The sequence below is a fragment of the Motacilla alba genome, chromosome 2, assembly GCF_015832195.1.
Source record: "Motacilla alba alba isolate MOTALB_02 chromosome 2, Motacilla_alba_V1.0_pri, whole genome shotgun sequence".
In the NCBI taxonomy this organism is placed as follows: Eukaryota; Metazoa; Chordata; class Aves; order Passeriformes; family Motacillidae; genus Motacilla; species Motacilla alba.
In genome coordinates this window covers 126,790,847-126,810,093 of record NC_052017.1, presented here as the reverse complement: position 1 = coordinate 126,810,093, position 19,247 = coordinate 126,790,847, and the positions used below count along the sequence as shown (strand labels likewise).

Sequence of the window (19,247 nt, the reverse complement as noted above, 5' to 3'; positions counted from 1 at the left end):
TGTGGTCTTTAAAAGTGTCTAAAGGCTATCTTGAAAAGTGCAGAAGAGGTTCTCCTTTTACAAAGGCAGAGGAGGCAGGGTTTAGGAATCTCCTAGTGCAGTCCTCATCTCAGGGTTACCAAGGTTCAGCAGCTCTTGATCCTCTCAGTCTCTGGTGCCAGCCTCAGTCCTCTCCCCTTGACCCTGCTGTTCCATTTATCACAAGAGCAGCTCCTTAAGATGGAGAGGGACATTTCTTACTGATATATTACTTAGCAATTTTCTGTTTCCTATCTATATGTCATATTAAATGTAATTTCACAAAAATATGTATGCTCATCTTTACAGAAAATACCCTCAAGTTAACTGAAAAGCAGTTATCACTGAGTAGAACTCAGTAAGAAATAATCTATTTAAATTTCCCTTTATCATGGAATGTCTCCTGCCCTGTATGTTTAGATCCCATAATAGAGGGACAATGCCCCGGGTTACAACTTTAAATTGAGAATGTAAAATTAGTCATAATAAGTTCACTAAAATGAAATCACTAAGATCTAATTCTTCAGACTGTAGGAAGAAATCAAAACAGCATCAGAATAAAATCACAATTTCACTAGAAGCCATAATGAGAGATGCTTAATGTATTGCTTGTACAAATCCTCACTGTAAAACTGATCAAAGGTAGGATGAGCCCAATTATTAGATTCAACTTTGAATATGGCACAAGTTTTACAAGTTTATCCAAGTATTATATTTAGCATAAATTAGGTGTTTAAATTCTACCTAGAGAATTGGAACAGTGACAATTTCTACTACCCATCTGCAGTGCTGACATAGCAGCAATGAAATAAAATAGGCAGCCATGGCTGATTAGAAAGATTGTCACACATTTGTAATAGCATGTCTCAGAAGAGTCTATCACTCCCTGTGCTGGGATTACTGAAGGAGTAATGCACTGTTGTTGCAATAATAGGGTGTACAAAATCCATGCATGAAAAACAAGTAACTCCTATTTAAGTGCTATTAAGTGCATCACATAGCTTAGAGACAAGAAACTGTTTTGGCTGTGTTTGATATTAGCAGGTAGCAGGGAAATGTGTAACACCCTTGCTCCAGGGAGAAGGTTGCACTGCTACACATAAAACATCAAAGACTCTGGTGGTTTTGATGGCTATCAAGAGGAGAATGGCTAGTTAAATGTTTATTTTTCTGCTGTGAAATGATTTCTATTTAGAGGTATGAATATTAAATTAAGGGAGTTTTTGTTTTGCTTTATCTTTATTTTTGACTAAGCACATCTTCTCTGCTGCTGGCAAAAATTTGAGCATTGTATCTTTCTGACCCAGTAGGTATAAAACTTCCACAAAAAAAGATCAAAGAAGTTCCCAAGAGTTTTCATTACTCTGATAAGGAGCTAGAAGAGGAAAGGCGTGAATGTCTGGAATTTCCTTGCATGACTCCTCAGAATTAATTGCTTGCAGCTTTTTGAATTTATCTTAGTTTGATTTGACTTGCACTAACAGTCACAATCTTAAAAATAAACAAAATAAAAAATCCAAAACATAATTTAACAATGTTCCCAGATAAAAATAGCATTTATCTGTTTGGTCCTCTCTGCCTTTTAGCAGAACTAGGGTGGAACTGGTGATGTATTTAGCATTATCACCAGCATTTCTCTCTTCAGTTGAGAGATGGTCAGTTCACTTACTGGCTGGAACAGGCGTCTGAGGGAAGAGGTGGAGTCTTCCTCCTTGGAGGTATTTAAAAGATGTGTAGATGTGGCACCTGGGGACATGGTTGAGTGGTGAATTTGGCAGTGTCAGGAGGTTAATGGTTGGGCTTGCTGAATTTAAGGATTTTTTCCAACTTGAATGATTCTAAACCTTAATGATGATAAGATTTTTTATTGACATTAAATAAAAAATGATAAATCTAAAGGAACAAATGAACTGCTTTCCAAGTCAGTGCATGAAATTTAATACTCAGGATAAACAGAACAATACCTGTTTTTCTTGTGCAGCAGCTAGTCATTGCATTAATTCTGAGAAAGGTGCATTTGTAAAAAGTGTGATTTCAAAGAGAACAAGACTATATTACGTGAAAAATGTTAAATTCTAACCTCATGGAAAAATGGGTGCCAGCCAATTTAACAGTTTTTGTGAAAACAAAAAAGCAATTTAAAACTTCATTTTTGCTCAAATATAATGTTAGTTGTGGAACACCATTGTCAACAAATGCTTATCTAACTTTCTTCCCAGATAATTGGTTTTGAGATAAAATTTACATAAATGCTGCTGTTACTATTAGTCAAATATGCAAGTAAAGATATCTAGGCATTCTGGTTTATAATGGGTATCAACCCTCAAAATTGCAGTGATTTACACAATTACCATAAATGCACTATCAGTAACTAAATTTCAAGCCCTGTGTTACTCTCTCAGCTCCTATAATCTTCTCTTTTACTTTACTGGCTCCTATTTTTTGACTAATCAAGAAATTTTCAAGTAATGATAAGGCTGCACTGACTTTTAGCTTTGGGTTTTTCTGAGCAAAGCAGAAAAATTATTGATTTCATTGAAGTAGATAATTAGACATGCTGTGTTTGTCATTGAATCCAGCATCTTGCTGTTGCACACCACACACCCCCCCTTATTATGTTTTTACAAGCAACATGTTAAAAGCAGTTATGTTTTTTTCCCCCAAAAGAATTGGAAGGTTGAGAACTTTTTAGCTCCACTGAAGAATTGTCTTGTTTTCATCCTAAAATTAATGTTTATGTTTTGTGTATGTAAATACTGCATGAAAACCAGTCTTAAATAAATCAGTTTTGATCACTACTACTCAAATGCATTTTGCTACTTCACCTAGTCTGGTCCCTTGCTATCACAAATAGATCATTAGGTGTCTTTCATAAAAGACCTGCAAAGGAGGGAAGAAAGTCCCTCCAAAGAAAAGAATCAGACTTTTGCAGAGTGTGAAAAAAGGAAAATTTGCAATGTTCCATCCCTCTTTTCTTGTTGTCTGCCATTCCTTTCCACGCCACCCTGCTGTGCTTTTGTCTCCAAAAGAAGAGCTGTACCTCAGTATTTACAGGAGTAGTGTGCACTCAGAGGTCATCACTTTCCTTCCTGCAAGGATATAGCACAAGAAACAGTACTGAAACAGAAAGTGATCTTCTGGTTAGATGGGGTTTGTATTGGTGTATATTGCTTCCAAATGCAACTCAGTCTTTTCCCTGCTGAAAGATGTTCCTGGAGAAATCTAACTCTCTGCATTTTTAGCTTCTCACCTCCCATGAAGCAATGGAGGATGAATGTTTCCTACACTCCTGAGAGCTTCCCAGGTGCAGTTTAGTTTCGTTCAGCAGGAGAGATCTGGCCCCAGAACAGTGAAGGGAACTCAAAGCTTCTTGAACCTGCTAACACACTGGAATGTTTTCTGCCACAGATGATGGTTTCAGATAGCAGAGGACTGGAAGGCTGGAGAAAAAACTCAGTCCATAAAAGATGTGCTGACAGCTCTTTCAAACTACAGAGGGCAATAAAGTACACAGAAATCATGCTGGTCATTGGAAACTGACTCAGCCACTGTAGATACACTGTGTGCTGGTGGGTCCCACAGTGCAGGTCTTCAATTCCAGAATTCTTTTCTATATATGAATTTTCCAACTAGGGCATCACTTAGAAGATAGTAATAAATGCTGCTACTACTCAGTGACTGTTTAAGGGACCCAGTGGCTGCAGTGGCAGAGTGGTGACAAAGTTTTACGCTGCACTAGGAGAGGAAACACAAGTCTTGCCTGGGATGCATGTCAACGGCCATTTAAAACCATACAAACCATTTCTGAGCACCTGTTTGCATGAGCAGGGAATCAGCTTTGTGAGCTGCCTCACATCTTGTGTGTCACTGGTGATGAACATCATTTATTATGCTATCTCAATGTGCTAACTCACTTTTGCTGCACATCCAGCTCTGATTTTAGATGTCTGAAGTCCAGATTTTATATCATAAACTTAAGTAAAACTTGAACTATTTAAGACAGAAATTTTAATATTTGTTGTCCAATGATTTATCGGTAATGAGGTCACAAAACCCATCTGTTTCCTGAGAACTGAGTTCCTGTTGAAAACAATCCAAACTTTGAATTGCAAATTTAATTTCCATACAAAGATGTAGTGCCTGAGCACTATCCTTGGCAGAAAGTTCTATTTTAAAATATTTGAGGACACCCTTTTTGTTTGACTGTGTTCACACAGAGCTTCTACTAAATGGAATTAAAAGTGCTTTTCCAGTTTTAGCCTTGCTCTATTTCTGCCACCTCTAACAAATAGTTAGCTGAAGTATTCCTGACAGACAGAAAACCTATTAGGCTTGAATTCTAAGTAAAGAAAATAAAATTCAAAGAAATTGTGGTTTGATTATATTTTAGATGGGTTCTTCAAGTAGACAAATTAAACACTTATTAATATTCCAGATTTTCTTATCCATATTTCTAGTCAGGCCAGTGCACATCTTTTATAATCTCATTACTTTTCTGGGACTTCTCCTTGTAATTAACTTCTGAAGTAATTCTTAAATGCTGTCTTTTATTTATTTCCAGTTGTTATGAGATGATGCCCTGCCCTTCAGCAGCCGTATTTTATACACATGGCTATTTTTTAAAAATTATGTATAGCTAAAATGAACCAATCTGTTGCTTTTTAATATCCAGCTCAACTAGACAGTGAGTCAGTGCCTGTTCATTATGAGTGGAAGATGCACAGCATGAATGAACAGACATTCAGCTTCCCGGCTCAAGCTCTAAATAAATAAGCTACACTTTTGGGTTTTTATTTTGGCAGGTTATGGGAAATGTATGAGTACTTTACTCCTGCAAACACCTGAATTCCAAAGATAACAGCTTCACTAAAGAAGCACAGCTTTCTCCACATTGATCTTTCCACTGATTGACTAAAAAAAAAAAAAAACAAAAAACCCAGGTTTTTTTTGACACCAGGGGATCTCACTGAATAATTCTGGCTGAAATTTCTGGTTTTGATGACTAGTCTGGTGTGATCTGTGGCTGGGTTTGGGGGATCTGGGTTCGCTTCCCTCACCTTTTGAAGCTGTTTCACCTTGCACAGGACATTTAACTGTTCAGCCACGGAAGAGGAGCAATTCACCCAATGTACTGATGCACTTTTGGTCAGCCACACAGCTGGGATGTGGTCTGAACACAGGAGCAGGTACAGCCCCAATGAATTGAGTGCCAGGTGGATTGGCTGCCTGGCATGTCCTGCAGCACTGCCACATCCCTGGTCAGATGTGCAGGTGGATAAACCAACCTTCTCCCCCTGAGAAGCATCTCCTCCCTCCAGGGTAAAGGTCCCCTTGCTGCGCTGGTGGGCAACAGCCCAAACACCTGCTCTTGGCAGGCTCTGTGACCACTGCTTTTGTTTAAAAGGCCTCAAATGGATATGAAACCTTGTTCTTGGCCAGGAGGTTTTGCTCAACCCACCAGGTTATTTTTTCAAATTTGATCTATTTCCAAATGTTGGTGTTGATACTTCCCCACGTTTGGCAGAGGACACAGAACCCTCTTCATACAACAATGCAAAGAACACTCTTCAGGCCATTCACAAAGATTTTGGCTATACCCAAACTTTAATAGTTTGCAGACAGGACTTTAAAGATTTCGTATACAACCGTTTTAACAAGCCTTTTCTGACGGGATTGTGCGACAAACATGTATATTTGGAAGAACTTAAATATGAATTAGTAAATTCAGGTAAGAAAACTACTGGAAATACTCCAAACAAACACAATATACAATGTAAGGAAAATTTCACAGTTTTTACTTACTCTCTTTGTTTTGTCCATTGCCTTCAGTATGGTTATGTTTAAGTCTTCCAAGACAGATAGGACATTTTCATACTCTCCTAAGTGCTTTGAAAAATAATCTAAAAGAAGACAAAACCCAACATTACCAACAAGTAATCTGAAAAGTGAGTATTTCATTAAATATCAGCTTTACCAAGTCTGAATTAAGTTACAGCATTATTGAATATCTAAATATAGAATGAAAAGGAGTTACAATAAAAAGGATAATTTTATTTTTTAATCGTGTATTTTTTCTCTGTAAAATAATTCTTGGCATACTTAAAATGCCAAAATCAGTATTTCAAAACATTTTATTTCAATAAATGAGCTGTCAAATTCACAAAAAATGTAAATATCAATATGACAGATGAAGCAAATTTATTTTCAAAATATCTACATCTTCTTTGTAAGCTGAATTTTCAGTCTATATAGTCTACAATTACTAGCAGCAAATGAAGTTTTCATATATGTATGTGGTGAATTTGATTATATTGATAGGAAAATGAGTAATTCTGGTAGAGCCCTTAGAGGAGATAATATGAATGGGGGCTCTTGTGAGGCGGGGCTGGTTGAGAGCAGCTTTTTCTCTGAGAAATGAAGAGACTGTGAGTTGGCCAGATAAGCTTCTAGTCCCAGGGGCTGCGATATTTTCAACAAGTAAGATGCATGCAAAATTGATTTTAAGAAAAATCATGGAAATAACAAGTTGCGGGATGTCCCTGTGTAGCTTCTCAAAGCAAAGGACTTCTTAACAGAAAGAGCTGATGTAAAATCAGAGGGATTACAGCAAGAGGAGGAAGCAAACCTGGGAAATTATGACCCGAGTTCCCATTTGGTTGATGTGGTGAAATACAATAGAGGGAAGGAAGCAGTTTGAAAAATAAATAATTAAAATTATGTTAAAGCTTAGAGACTGTGTTAGACAAGGCATTTAGACATTTGATCACCTGGAAGAACACAAAAATCAACATCTAAGTGGCAGACAGGAAGAACAAGATTAGATAGGAGCTTTTTGAAATAATAAATAGCAGCCCTTCAGGGCTTTTAAGAGGTCAGCATGAGCTTCTCAGGGGAATCATTAAAACATAAGTTACCAGGAACACTGTGATGTGACCTGGTATTGCTGAGACTTTGAATGAAATTATTTAGAATTAAAATGTATTATGAATTAGTGCCCTGGATATTATTTTAGCTTCATTTCTGAGATGAACTCATATAACTCAGAAAGAGCTGCATAATCACAAGCTTAAATATGGATTGAGTAAATTCAGGACCAGATTCACAGATGAGAAACACCCTAGTGGCAACATCTGAAGGATTTAAAAGGCATTTGAAGCAGCCTGTATTTAATCAAAACAGACAATAAACAGAGTCAGTGCTGGACTGACACCCCCCAGGCCAGCAAGCCTGTGTAACATCAGCTGCAGTAATCCCATGTGGAACAAAGCCACCTCTCTTCCTCAGCCAGGTTTATACAATTTTGGCCAGATGCTCAACCAGCAGAAGTTGTCACAGCCCAGTTCACTTTAGATGAGCCTCTTGTCACATAATTATAAACCACAGGGTGAGGTGGTTTTTAGGGGCTTCTTGGCCATATCACCCAGTGGGTGAATAAATGAGCTGGTATTCAACTTGGCAATATGTCCATCTTTTAAAGGTCTTCAACATTGCTGACCACTGGAAAACTTATCTGCCATGTTTCCCTCAGAAATTGTCTGGTGTTGATAAGTAGGATTTTTTTTTTCTGACATTTTGTGGGAGGACCTGCAAAAACATTTGTAAATTGTTTTCTCCTGCAAGAAGCACTCCTAAATCAGATGCTGTTAGATAAGCTGGAGAGCAACCAGGGTGTTGGGGAAATGACTCACAGCTCAGAATGAGGTACAGAAATGGGTAACTGGGCCAAAATCTAGGCCTTGCAGGAGCTTTATTGTGACAAAGGATGATAGAACTTGTCAAACTTGCTGTTCTCCCTGGCTCAAGTAGGAGGAGAGTAATGAATTTCTTTTAGTGGGGGTATATGACAAGTGTTAAAGCAAGAAACTAACCAGATAAGATATCTCACACTAAGGGGAAATAAAATACAAGTCATCTATCTATCTATCTATCTATCTATCTATCTATCTATCTATCTATCTATCTATCTTTATGTCAGAACAGATCTTGAGTCTCAGAGAGCGTGAAATGCTGATTAGGAAAAATATTTTCAAAGCAAATTCTGCACATAGGGGATGACAGAGTCTGAAAAGATTATAAGCCATCTGCATTTTCCCAGGAGTTCTCTGAGTGGAAATTATTTTCTCTTTGAGCTACAAAGATTAAACAGAAAAAAATAATCACATGGCATGTTTATTTACACAGGGCTGCTGCAGGCATAAATTATGTTCTTGCCCAAAAAAGAACCTACCACAGAGCTCTTCTGTTTCAAGATTGCTGGAAAGATAAGAGTATAGAAGGTTAGTGAGGTTAGTAATTTTTTTTTTTTTTTTTGTTAGGGCAGAAAGCTTTCTGCAGCCTTTCTGAAGCAGGCTGCAGGTTCAGCCTCCACTCCTGAGTTCCCACTGGCACTTTTCCACTCACTGCACACTCACTCTCAAGTTCAGCCTTTGTGCATCATGCTGCAGTGGCTGCTCCTCAGGCCTTGCACATTTGGCCCCGGTTCTTGCAGAAATCCATCTAAACACCAGAAGTTATTGGTTTAGGGCTTTTTCCTCCACCTTTCTGCCTGTACTCCTCTTCTGTGGCTGTCATGCTGGACAGCAAGGCTCAGAGATCTTGGCCTCCCATGCTAAAGAAGAAGAAACCCAAAAACTTTCTCCTGTTTGCAATCCTTGCTGTGCAATAGTGTTCTATGGGACAGCCTTGCAGAAGGAAGATAAAAGCAGACATAGCCCATGGGCACACATAATTCCTAAGACTTTCTGGCCATGCCAGATCATTTCACCACTACTAACTTTGGCAAAATTAATAATTTGAAAAATATAGATGTACTGCTTTATTCCTATGCCATCATTATATAAATACATAAATGCAGGGAAGTATTCTATTCAATTCAAACCTGTTTGCTTGAAGCAGATTTCATTTTTATCAAGTTTGAAGTGATATTTTCTCTCATAAGCAAGGCCTTATTAGTTAAAAGAAAAATACATCTGGCCTACAGCTCATTACTGAAAGTTAGCACATTGCTTTTCTGTCAAGAAGGAAAATAAACAGATTATTAAAGAAACTTAAAAGCAAGAATGTCCTCTTTGACTCTTGCTGAGAGGTGAATATGGAACGGCTGATTGCACTTAGTATTTTTTCACTTATCTTTTTAATGGAATTTTTAATTGACCTTTTAATAAAATGATGACACAGTACTATCTTAAAATCACTTTCTCCACTGCTAACTTCCATACATCTGGCTTTTATTTCACAAGGGAGAGATGCTGATAGAAATTGCAGGATCTTGGGTTATCACAAACTTGCATACTCAGGGCTATAAAAACTTCTGAACACTTTTAATTGATAATGTAAATGAGATTTTCACACAACATTTATTAATTGAAGGTGATTCTTATCTGCATGCGAACAGGCCAAGTGAGATGGCTTCAAATGAGACTTGCACCTGATTTCTCCAATGACCTTGGTGGTAGGTATAAATTCACAGTCTGTAAGAACTGGTGCTGAAGCTGTGAAACTCAACTCTTAGGTAAGCAAACCATGTGATGGGGGAAAGTGTCTGCAACTCCTTAAGGCTGTTAACCACAGATCACTGCGGAATCTATGATCAAATGTGTCTGGCCAACTCTTCTGCAGTTCAACAGTTGATTTTGGAACAGTCCAGATGTTCACCTCTTAAATGCAAACTGAAACCCTGAAACCTGGAAAACTGCCTGAGTCAAAGAGCCTTGACAGGATATGATGAGGCCAAAGGACAGGAGTTTGCTGTTATAATGCCTACTCTTTTTTCATTGTCCTTGCATTTTCTGCTCCTTCACATCATCTGCCTTAATGACTTAATGTAAAAGACATTTCTACATTTCTTAATGCACAGCTTGATAACTGTGTTTAAAACAGCCTTTCACATTATTAACTAGTCAAATTCATGCTCTCTTTTCAAATTTTGTATTTAAATCCCTCCTCGTCCATGTTCTTTTGCAACATCCTCAGCCCCCTGTTAGTGACATAGGGAGTGGCTCAGAGGCTTTCAGCATCCCTGTTTTCAACATGCTTTTTGTCCTATTGACAGGAGTGGCACAGCTGCATATGGACTGCCAGTGAAAATGGAAAAGTATTCAGGTGCTGAATTCATTTTCAGTTAGAACTGGACACATGAATAACCATAAAATATTATCCAAAGCATTTTGTGCAGCAAGCCTGTGAAAAAACACAGAAAAAACATAAAGAACATGGATTTCTGTCTAGTATACTCAGTATTTCCTTCTGTTATAAATACCCCTGGAGACTTCATTGTTCTTGGCATACTGTTTCAAGGGAAGCTATAATTTTGTCAGTCATTATTTCATTCTCTCTCAAATAATGTCATGACGCTTCAGAAACAATTGTGAATAAACATCAAAATTCTTTTGCAGCATACAAACAATTTTAAGCTCTCTGCAAGATGCTACAGAAACAATTAAAGAAGTTTGGCAAGTATTTAATAGCAGAGGAGTGAGGCGCACTCCAGAGGTTGTTTCTGTAACACAGTACTCAGGTTTACAGCAGCACATGTTCCTCATTTCAGTGGGTACATATGCCAAGGATGCTTCTGCTTAGACCCGTAATCTGGCAATGCCGAACATGTTATTAACAATATTTGCTGGATGACTCACATCCAGGCACCAGCCCTCCACTCATGATAAGCAACCAAAGCATAGGGTGAGGCAAATGCAATCACATCACATTAGAATGACAGTTCTCAATTTTCTTTCTGACTACTAGATGCAGTCCTTCTACCTGTCTGTGTCTAAAAGGTTCTCTACCTAAAAAATATGAGCTATTTTTAAAGGACTAATGCACTGAGCAGTTCTGATCACTGAAAAGTTGATCATATCTATTGGTCAGCAACAGAAAAAAAAGCAAATTAACTCGAATGAGCCATGGCAAAAGGGCTTATTCGTGGTACCTCTGGAAGTGGTCCAAAATGCAGAATTGCAAAGCAGCTGTGCTTTTGTTCTGCCCACTACAGTTAGCCGTGGACTGGGGGCAGCCAGGGAAGAGGGAAGGTTAAAGCTATTCCACTCATCCACTGTGGGTCCATGGATCCATCCACTGTCCTGACGCACGCAGCTCTACGGTACAAAAGGCACCTCTAGGCAGGGGAACCAACAGAAGATCTATGTATTTTCCCTGGACCACAAGAAAAGGCAATATCTTACAGAGCATGGAGTCTGAAATATAAAGCAGCTATTTTGTTGAAGAATCCAATACTATATGAAAGACTCTATGAACTAACTTAGGAAAATCATTGCCATGAATTGCAGCTGGAGAAGGAGAACACCTTCTTCTTCAGATCTCTCTTCATTCCCAGATATGAGAAAGATTTATCTCAAAAGCTTGAACTAACCATCTTTTCAGTCCCATGTGCATGCCTTTTTGCTAAATTTGGTTTTAGGGATGAAAGTTTGAAGCTAGTATCGCCTATTGTTAAGTAGAAGCATAAAATTTGTGAGTGAAAGGAATTAACTGCAAGGGTTATTGAACAGGAATCCATGGACAACCTTAGCCCAAAAGCTGTAAGTTCTTTGCAACAAGAAAGCCTGTGTACCATCTCACTTTAAGTCAGCAAAATGAGGTAACTGCTCCAACACTACTGAGGGTGTTTTGCAAAGGAGTCTTATGTGTGCACTTCCATTTTAAGCATTTCCTACCTCACAGTTCCTTTGCAAAAGCAACCAACACCTTTTGTTCAGGTTTGTTCAAGGTTTCTTACCAGTGGAAACAAAACTGCTTCCAGTAGGATGCAGTGCTGCAGGAAGCTCAGGCACTGGCCTCTCGTCACAGAAAAGGGAGAGCAGGAGGAGGGGGCAGAAGTGGGACAAAGCTTCTGAAGCTTCTCTCCCTGGGGAGACAAACTTCCTGCTGCCCTGAGGACACTGCTGCTCTTCAATCCCAGATCCATCTGGACTGTGCACCCCCTGGGCTCCCAAAGGCAGCAGCCAGCTTGGCTCTCTGGGCTCTGACATGGGCAGCGGGGTCAGCTCTTTTACTATCCCACATTTTGCTTCACTAAATAATTGCCTGGTTTGCTTAGCTCCAAGCTAAGTGATAACTTCAGAATCATCACTTACTGCTCTGCCTGTGGCAGGACTGAAGGAGAGAACAAAGGTGTTTTTTTTCCCCTGACTAAGAACGCATCAGAAAAAACTATCCTCCAGTCCTTTGCATTCAGCAGTGACTCACAGGGATGTGATGACTGCACAGCTGACAAGTCACCTTAATCATCCCAGCTATTACAGCCTTTGTGTTGCTAAAAGAGGTTTAATAATGCTATTAAAACTTGTGGTGTATGCTAAAATTTTTAGAACACTGTACAAGAGCTGCAGAGCTATGATTTTTTTGCAGAGTCTGAATGACACAAACCTTAATAAGGAAATGAAATGCAGCATCACGGTGGCTCTTTTGCCACAGAGCAAATATCAGAGTTTTCACCCTATGGGAGAGGATAATGTTTCAATTTCTGCTTTTGTCACAAAATGATTTTAAAAAAAACCAAAAAAACCCAAAACCCCTCAAAAACAGTGAAACTAAATTATTTATTCTTAGACAAAAAAAAAAAAAAAGTTTACTTTGGGTTCTTACACTCCTTGGAAATACACAGGAGCAGGCAATTCCAAAATATCAGAAATCAAACGAACAAGGCAGAAGGTCAGCTTTGCTGAACAGGCATCTTTTTTGGAAAAGGAAGGTGTGTGCCCAGTGTAAGCAAGGTCAGGTGACATGGGAAGAATACAGAGACACAGCTTGCCAGTGCAGGGAGAAAATTCATACAGCCGAAAATCAACAGAGCTGAAGCTGCGCAGAAATGTCTGAGAAAATAGAAAGTTATTTTAAATATATTAAAGGCAAAAGGCAGCACAGAAATAACATCAGCTTGTTACAGGATGAGGATGGGCACCTCACAAACAGGGACGTGGACAAGGCAGAGGTGTTTAATGCATTCTTTGCCTCTGTCTTCAACACAGATGATGGGCCAAGGGGTCTCAGTGCTCGGAGCTGGAGGACCACGGCTGTGAGAATGTTTGACTCCCAGTAGACTCTGAAATCTGCCGCTTCAGCTGGATCCCTACAAATCTATGGGGCCTGGTGGGACTCATATAAGAATCCTTAGAGATCTCTGATGTCATTGCAAAACCTCACTAGGTGATTTTTGAGCAGTATTAAAACTCTTGTGGTTCTCTGGGAATCCCAGATTATGGAAGGGACCAGACCTCCAAACTACACCTACCATTAGGCAACCAGCTTACTGCAGGGAAGCCAATGTTATCTACTGCAGAACTGAAATGAAGCACTTTAAGTCAGCTCCATTTAGTTAAAGGCAACTGAAAATAGTCATTACTGTTTGATTTTTTCACTGAGAGGGATTGCCAGTTGTTTCTGCAGAAAGCTGAATTTCTCATTAAAAATAACCACTCATATGGAAAATTTCCAAGCAAAATTCTATTTGCAGCTTGTCTGTCTGACCAGAGGACCTGTTAGCATCAGGATTTTAAAAATCACTCTTGATGAATTTGTTTGATCAGTTGTGAAATATTAAAACATATAATCAGCTCACTCTGACCATTATCTTGCCTTTGTCTATGTGCTTCACTTCCAAACTGATTTCTAAAGCTATGGTCATGAGAAATCTGTGTTAAAGCCAAAAACTGCAATTACATGTCTTAAACACTAGCAAACTCACCCTTCTGATGCAAATGCTGCCCCATGTGCCTAAAATTCTAATTTAATCTGAAAGAACCAGTTTTTTTTTAAAAAAGTCAAACTCCAATATATTGTTTTCCTCTTGCAAATTTGCATTCAAAAATTCTTTTTAAAAAAATTACTCACCTGCAGTTCTCCTAATTAAAGATCCTGTCTATATGTCGTATTGTTCTTAATATTGTTTTTATTTTCCTTGTTTTACTTAGAAGCTATTTTTTAATTATTCTTTTCTTGTATTGAACTGTGAAAGATCAGCAATGGCATGAGACTGAAATATGACTTCCAACTAAAACAAAAGGAAACCATCCAAGGCAGAGATAATTAGTACACTTAGAGTACCCTTAAACTGCTGAGGACCTGTCATTATTGAGTTTACAAGCAGAACCTTCAAGGAAGCATTCTGTTCCATATAAACGTGCCCTTCGTTTTAGTTCCAGGGCACAGTACTGGGCTCCAGGCTCATGGGTTCCCATGGCTGCAAGGATTGCTAACCAGCCTCTCAACATCCAGTTGTCACCTTTTGGAGCTTGCTGCTAGGGCAGACATCTCAGCATTTCTCTTTTGACGCAAGGGAGGAACTAGGGCTCTGCTAATGGAGACTTGAGCAGTTGAGAGGAAGGTTTATTCACTTTGGGGATGAGTCCCAAATGTAGATGTCCATACGGGTGCCAGCTGTCCCACCTTCCCTGCCAGGTGAAGGAGCCCCAGTGAGAGTGAGAGGGTTTAACAGACCAGCTAGGAGGAGACTCAGAAATAATTTGATATAACACGGGCATCTAGTGCTGCTTCAAATGCTCTAGCATTTCTCTCACCACCCATGTCCCAACTACCTCTACTGTGTTACACTTTCCACCTTGGGCTGATTTTCAAGTGTGAGCATCTCAAATGCCTAATGCCTGGGCAACTGAGCTGAAGCCCATGTGAACAGTACCACATCTTAGGTGCCAGTGACTTCCCTGAGCATGAGGGAGCCTTAGACACCCTGCTGACACATAGGCACGCAAGTGCAGATGTCTCCATAGTGCCATGTCCCATCCCTCTATCTGCTGTGCATGCAGCATGACACATTCCCCAAATGCCCAGCAAAATGTCAGTGCTTCAGGTGGCCAAGGTTCTCAGATCCTCAGCAAACTCATCTGTGGCTTGTGCACAGCTTAACTTACACACACACAAAGGTTTAATGGGGCTTCCCTACCTTTGGGAGGCTGCCTGTGCCCCAGGCCCTCAATAGTTCTAGCATCCCTCTTACCTTGTAACTAGGGCATGACTGAGGACTTCATTTTATCAATGCATAAAGGGAAAAAAATAAGTCTGATTCCCCACAGACTCCCGTGAGTCAGTAATCAGTGAAGCATTTATTGCACTATCTCTCTGACAGTGCTGCAGACTAAGCTCCCTTGAGACCTTCTGTATATCTCCTAGTTTGTAACTTGGCCAAATATTCTCATTATCTTCTGACACCTTTTCCCAGAGGATGCCATTATGCTAAAACAATTTCCACGGAAGTCATGAGTGGGAGGAGGGTAAAGGATATGGGTAAAAGGGAGGTTAGATTTGCAATGACTTTCATAAAAACTTATTCTCTAAACCATTAACCATGTCAAGGATTCTTGCTCTGGTGAAACACAATCTTGTCTTGGCATTACAAATAAGTAGGAGATGATTTACCAAAGAAATGAGTTATAACAGCCTTCACCCCTTACACCACTAATTTCAAACTTTTCCTATATGTTTCTCTCTCCATGTATAAAAAGACCTGTGCTTCTGACATCTTTCTCTACTTTCAGTACAATTATTCATGCAATAACACATAAACAAAACAGCTGTATTTCTGCAGAGCTTCCTCAACTGTGCTTCAACACTGTTTTACATAAAGGATGTTTTGCATTCAGTTAATAACCAGAATGCTCTGAGACAGCAGAGTATTCAGCTCTGGGTCTTCAGCTCTGAAATTCAGCTCCAAAATTACTACAACCTGCACACCATGTTCTTCATTACCCTCCTTGTCAGCACAAAGGAAGTCTTCTGGTGCCTGTGCAGCACTCACATTTACTCCAACACCCTTCCCATTGTCGCCATCAGCCCTGCAGAGCCTCACTGAGCACTGTGGAGCTTGGAGCTCAGACTGGGGAGGAGAGAGGATGAGGAACCACACGGGTTCCTTTACCCTCATAAACCTCCAAAAAGGTTAACTCAGATTTCAAATAGAGTGCACTGAGATTTTTTGAAGTGCTAGGACAAGCACTGACCAAGGTCCAAACTGACATTACAGATGTATAACATGGATGTCATGTCAAATATATGTCAAATCAGGACAGAAAGATAAACTCTTCCTCTTGCCCCTTGCCTGCTCACAGATATGCACTCATGTTGGTCTAACTCTTACTCTGGGGACCTGGCTCCTACTCAAGAAACTGTGGGGAACTACCTTGGCCTCCTGATAACTTAAAAAGAGACTAAGATGTTGCTCAGATACTTAGAGTGTGTTTATATTGGAGCTACCTTCCAAACACTTAATTATGAAAAAGGGGAGGAGAATCACTGTACAAACTCCAGGCTGAAGCTTAAGTCACTGCTCTTGATTTCCTGCCTGTATTTGTTTGGTTGGGTTTTTTTTACGGGTCTTTAAATACAAGACACTGCAGTAGAAGAAAATTCATGGCAGGAAACAAGAACCTGGAGATGTGGCTGTAACAGCCTCAACCTGATCCCTTCTGCATCAATGCAAAGCCTTCCTTTCCACTGGCAGTGTGAGGGCATCTGAGTGTGGACCCTCCACAGCTGCTGATTTATACCATTTCATGATATGTGATTGCCCAAAGGTTTCATGAGATCCTGGAAAGCACAAATAGAAGTGACTCTCAGGGGCAGTCAAATGCCTAATTGGCTTTCAGCTTCACTCTGAAGTAATGACAACACTGGAAACTGCACTTACAGAAGAATGGTTAACTGCTACCCCCCTAAAACAGTCACCTTGTAATTACATGTCAGGAATGCTCATTGTATGCCTAATCACCTTCAAGAAAGGTAAATCACTAATCACTAATTACCTTCAAGAAAGGTAAAATATCAAAGCAGTACTAAAAGATGGAAAAAAAAAAATTCCTTTTTGCATGGATACGCTACTTCACCTAATTTGGTTGTCTTATGCATTTGTTTCTGGCTGCGTCCAAAGGAAAAAAAGAAGCCAAAAAACTTAGCCAATCAATTCCTACACTGCGTCTTTAATGATATTCATTTAATATTTCAAATGTTATAAAAAGGTTATAACATTTCAAGTTATAAAAAGATATTTTTAAATAGAAAGAAAATTAGTATACATGGAAGTACCTTCATAAACTGCAAAATACATGTCCAAATTATGTACTGAGGAAATACCCTCAGCTAATGCAAATTTTCAGCAATTATCTGCTCTGAATGAATAACCTGTACTTTAGGATCTAGAAAAAAATGTACATTTAAATTCATCCTGTCATAATAAACTTCTATTCAACCTATGTCTTGGAATCTTGGTGCGGCAGCAACTAATTCTTACTCATCTGTGTTTTTCCTGCTGATCAGGCAGTAATTGACTCTTTTACTCTGTAAAAAGAGAACACCTGACTGCTTCAAATACCAAGGTGCAGAGATCCTAGTCAGTCAGGCAGACACAACCTGAATTACTGGGAAGTTAAACCCTCTGTATTTTCCCTGCTATCATATTGGAAATGGTAATTACTCATTTCACCAGTCTTCCACAGCCTATCTGCTTTGTGACAAGAATGTTGCATTAGCTTGGATTGGTCTTTATAAAAGTTAATAATCTAAATCTCACTTCAACCAGACCGACATTAGGGCCTGTGCAATAGTGGGGTTTAATACCTGCTTAATTTAGTTCCCTTAGAAGTGTTAAGCCAGTGGAAGTCATTCATGCTTTGAATCTTTTATTGGAAAATTGCTGCAGCATAGCTGAGAAGGGAATTCAAATTGCCTGAGTTTGTGGTCCATGGCTACCACCCCAAGGCCACATCTCCTTTTTCATCTTCAGGCTTTAAAGTACAAAGACTTGTGCACACAGATAGTGAGGTTATGAATGCTGGCAAAGCTAGAGGATTTAATGCAGGCAGAAACAACCCAAAGTCTGCTCTTGTGACAAGATGGTTACGAAATCTTGAGATACTCCAAGAAATGAACAAAGGGATCATGACATGCTTCCCTAGATATCTGTCCTAGGCATTTAGGTGTAGGGTAAATCACTGCATAATCACAACGCTTACAAAATATTCCTGGGATAGGGAGCTACAGCCTGCAATTTGTAAATAGTGAAGTGAAGCAGAAAGAAGATAAAAGATTTGCCCAGAGTTTGACAGTGTCTGCATTTTAACTGGATAAGAGAGACAAAATAATCTGTGCAAATCTCCTCCCACTAGCTACAATATTGAGCAGATTTCTTTGCCCTCCCCTCCTGAAAACCAGCCATAAAATACTTCTGAGTTGCATAATTTTCATTTCATTCCCTTGGATAATGCTTAAAATAGATGGTTTGGGGGTTGTTTGATATGCACATGATTCTCCTAATGCTTAGATTAAAACACCAGGTTCAATGAACATTTTGCTACTTTTCTTAGCTAGCTAGTTAATTTGAGACATTTTGCCATAACTTGCCCTTTTCAGGAAATGCCAGTGAGTAAAGTTTTTGCTTCATTATATCTGCTCCATGTGATTTTTTTTTTGAAAGCTGTGTTAACAAGGAAATTATATTATACTGGCCAAGCTGTCTCTCTTTGCTATATCCATCTGATATTTGGCCTGTGACATCTTGCTGACAGGTTTCTCAAAAGCTTACAAAGGGGTAGGGGAAAGATTTTAAAATGTATTTGCCTCTGTTATATATCAAGCCAGTATAATACTTTTCAGCTGCAAAGTAAACCTAAAGCCTTTTATCAGTTAAAGACTCCATGAAAAAACACCCAAAAAGCTTCTTGTTGCTGTTTTAAATCCAAGTTTCAAGTACATTTTCTTACCCATATCTAGGTTCTCCTCCTCCATCAATACAGAGCATCCTTTACCTGGTTCAGAAAGGTAATTTAGTAGCTTGTCTTAATCTTCCATCTGCTCCATTCCCTGAAATACATGAAAACTGACCTCTTCACAGCATGTACTCTGAGACTTTTGTGCCCAGATTCTTGCCAGGCTTTTTCTGGACAGTGAGAATGATCTCTCTCTCAGATGGCTGCTATGGCAGTTTAATTACCTATTTTCAGTTAACAGCAGCAGCATTCAACAACTGCACCAATTCTTCAGGTGTGCCTATCTACCAGGAGGAAAAACATATTTTTTTCCTCACTTTTCTACATATTTTTCAGATTTACCTATTCTCTGTTAAGGAGAAAATGGTATAATAATAATAATAATAATAATAATAATAATAATAATAATAAATGAATTAAAAAAGCTTTACAAATAAAAAGGAAGGAAAAACTAGATGTAGAACATCTATATTTTTTCTTACAAATCTTGCTTAGTAT

The 19,247-nt window shown here is 39.0% G+C and overlaps 1 protein-coding gene across 1 annotated transcript in view; it reads right to left on the bottom strand.

Annotated features, from left to right (window-relative positions):
* NECAB1 (N-terminal EF-hand calcium binding protein 1) overlaps window positions 1-18,977 on the bottom strand; it is a 38,932-nt gene extending 19,955 nt beyond the window's left edge. Inside the window, exons 1-3 of the mRNA XM_038129003.1 lie at window positions 18,744-18,977; window positions 8,246-8,271; window positions 5,821-5,918 (exon numbers count right to left, since the gene is read on the bottom strand). Coding sequence (XP_037984931.1) covers window positions 5,821-5,918; window positions 8,246-8,271; window positions 18,744-18,781 — 162 coding nt within the window. The 5' untranslated portion in view covers window positions 18,782-18,977. The remainder of the gene's footprint in view (window positions 1-5,820; window positions 5,919-8,245; window positions 8,272-18,743) is intronic.
* Between the last annotated feature and the right edge of the window lie 270 nt (window positions 18,978-19,247).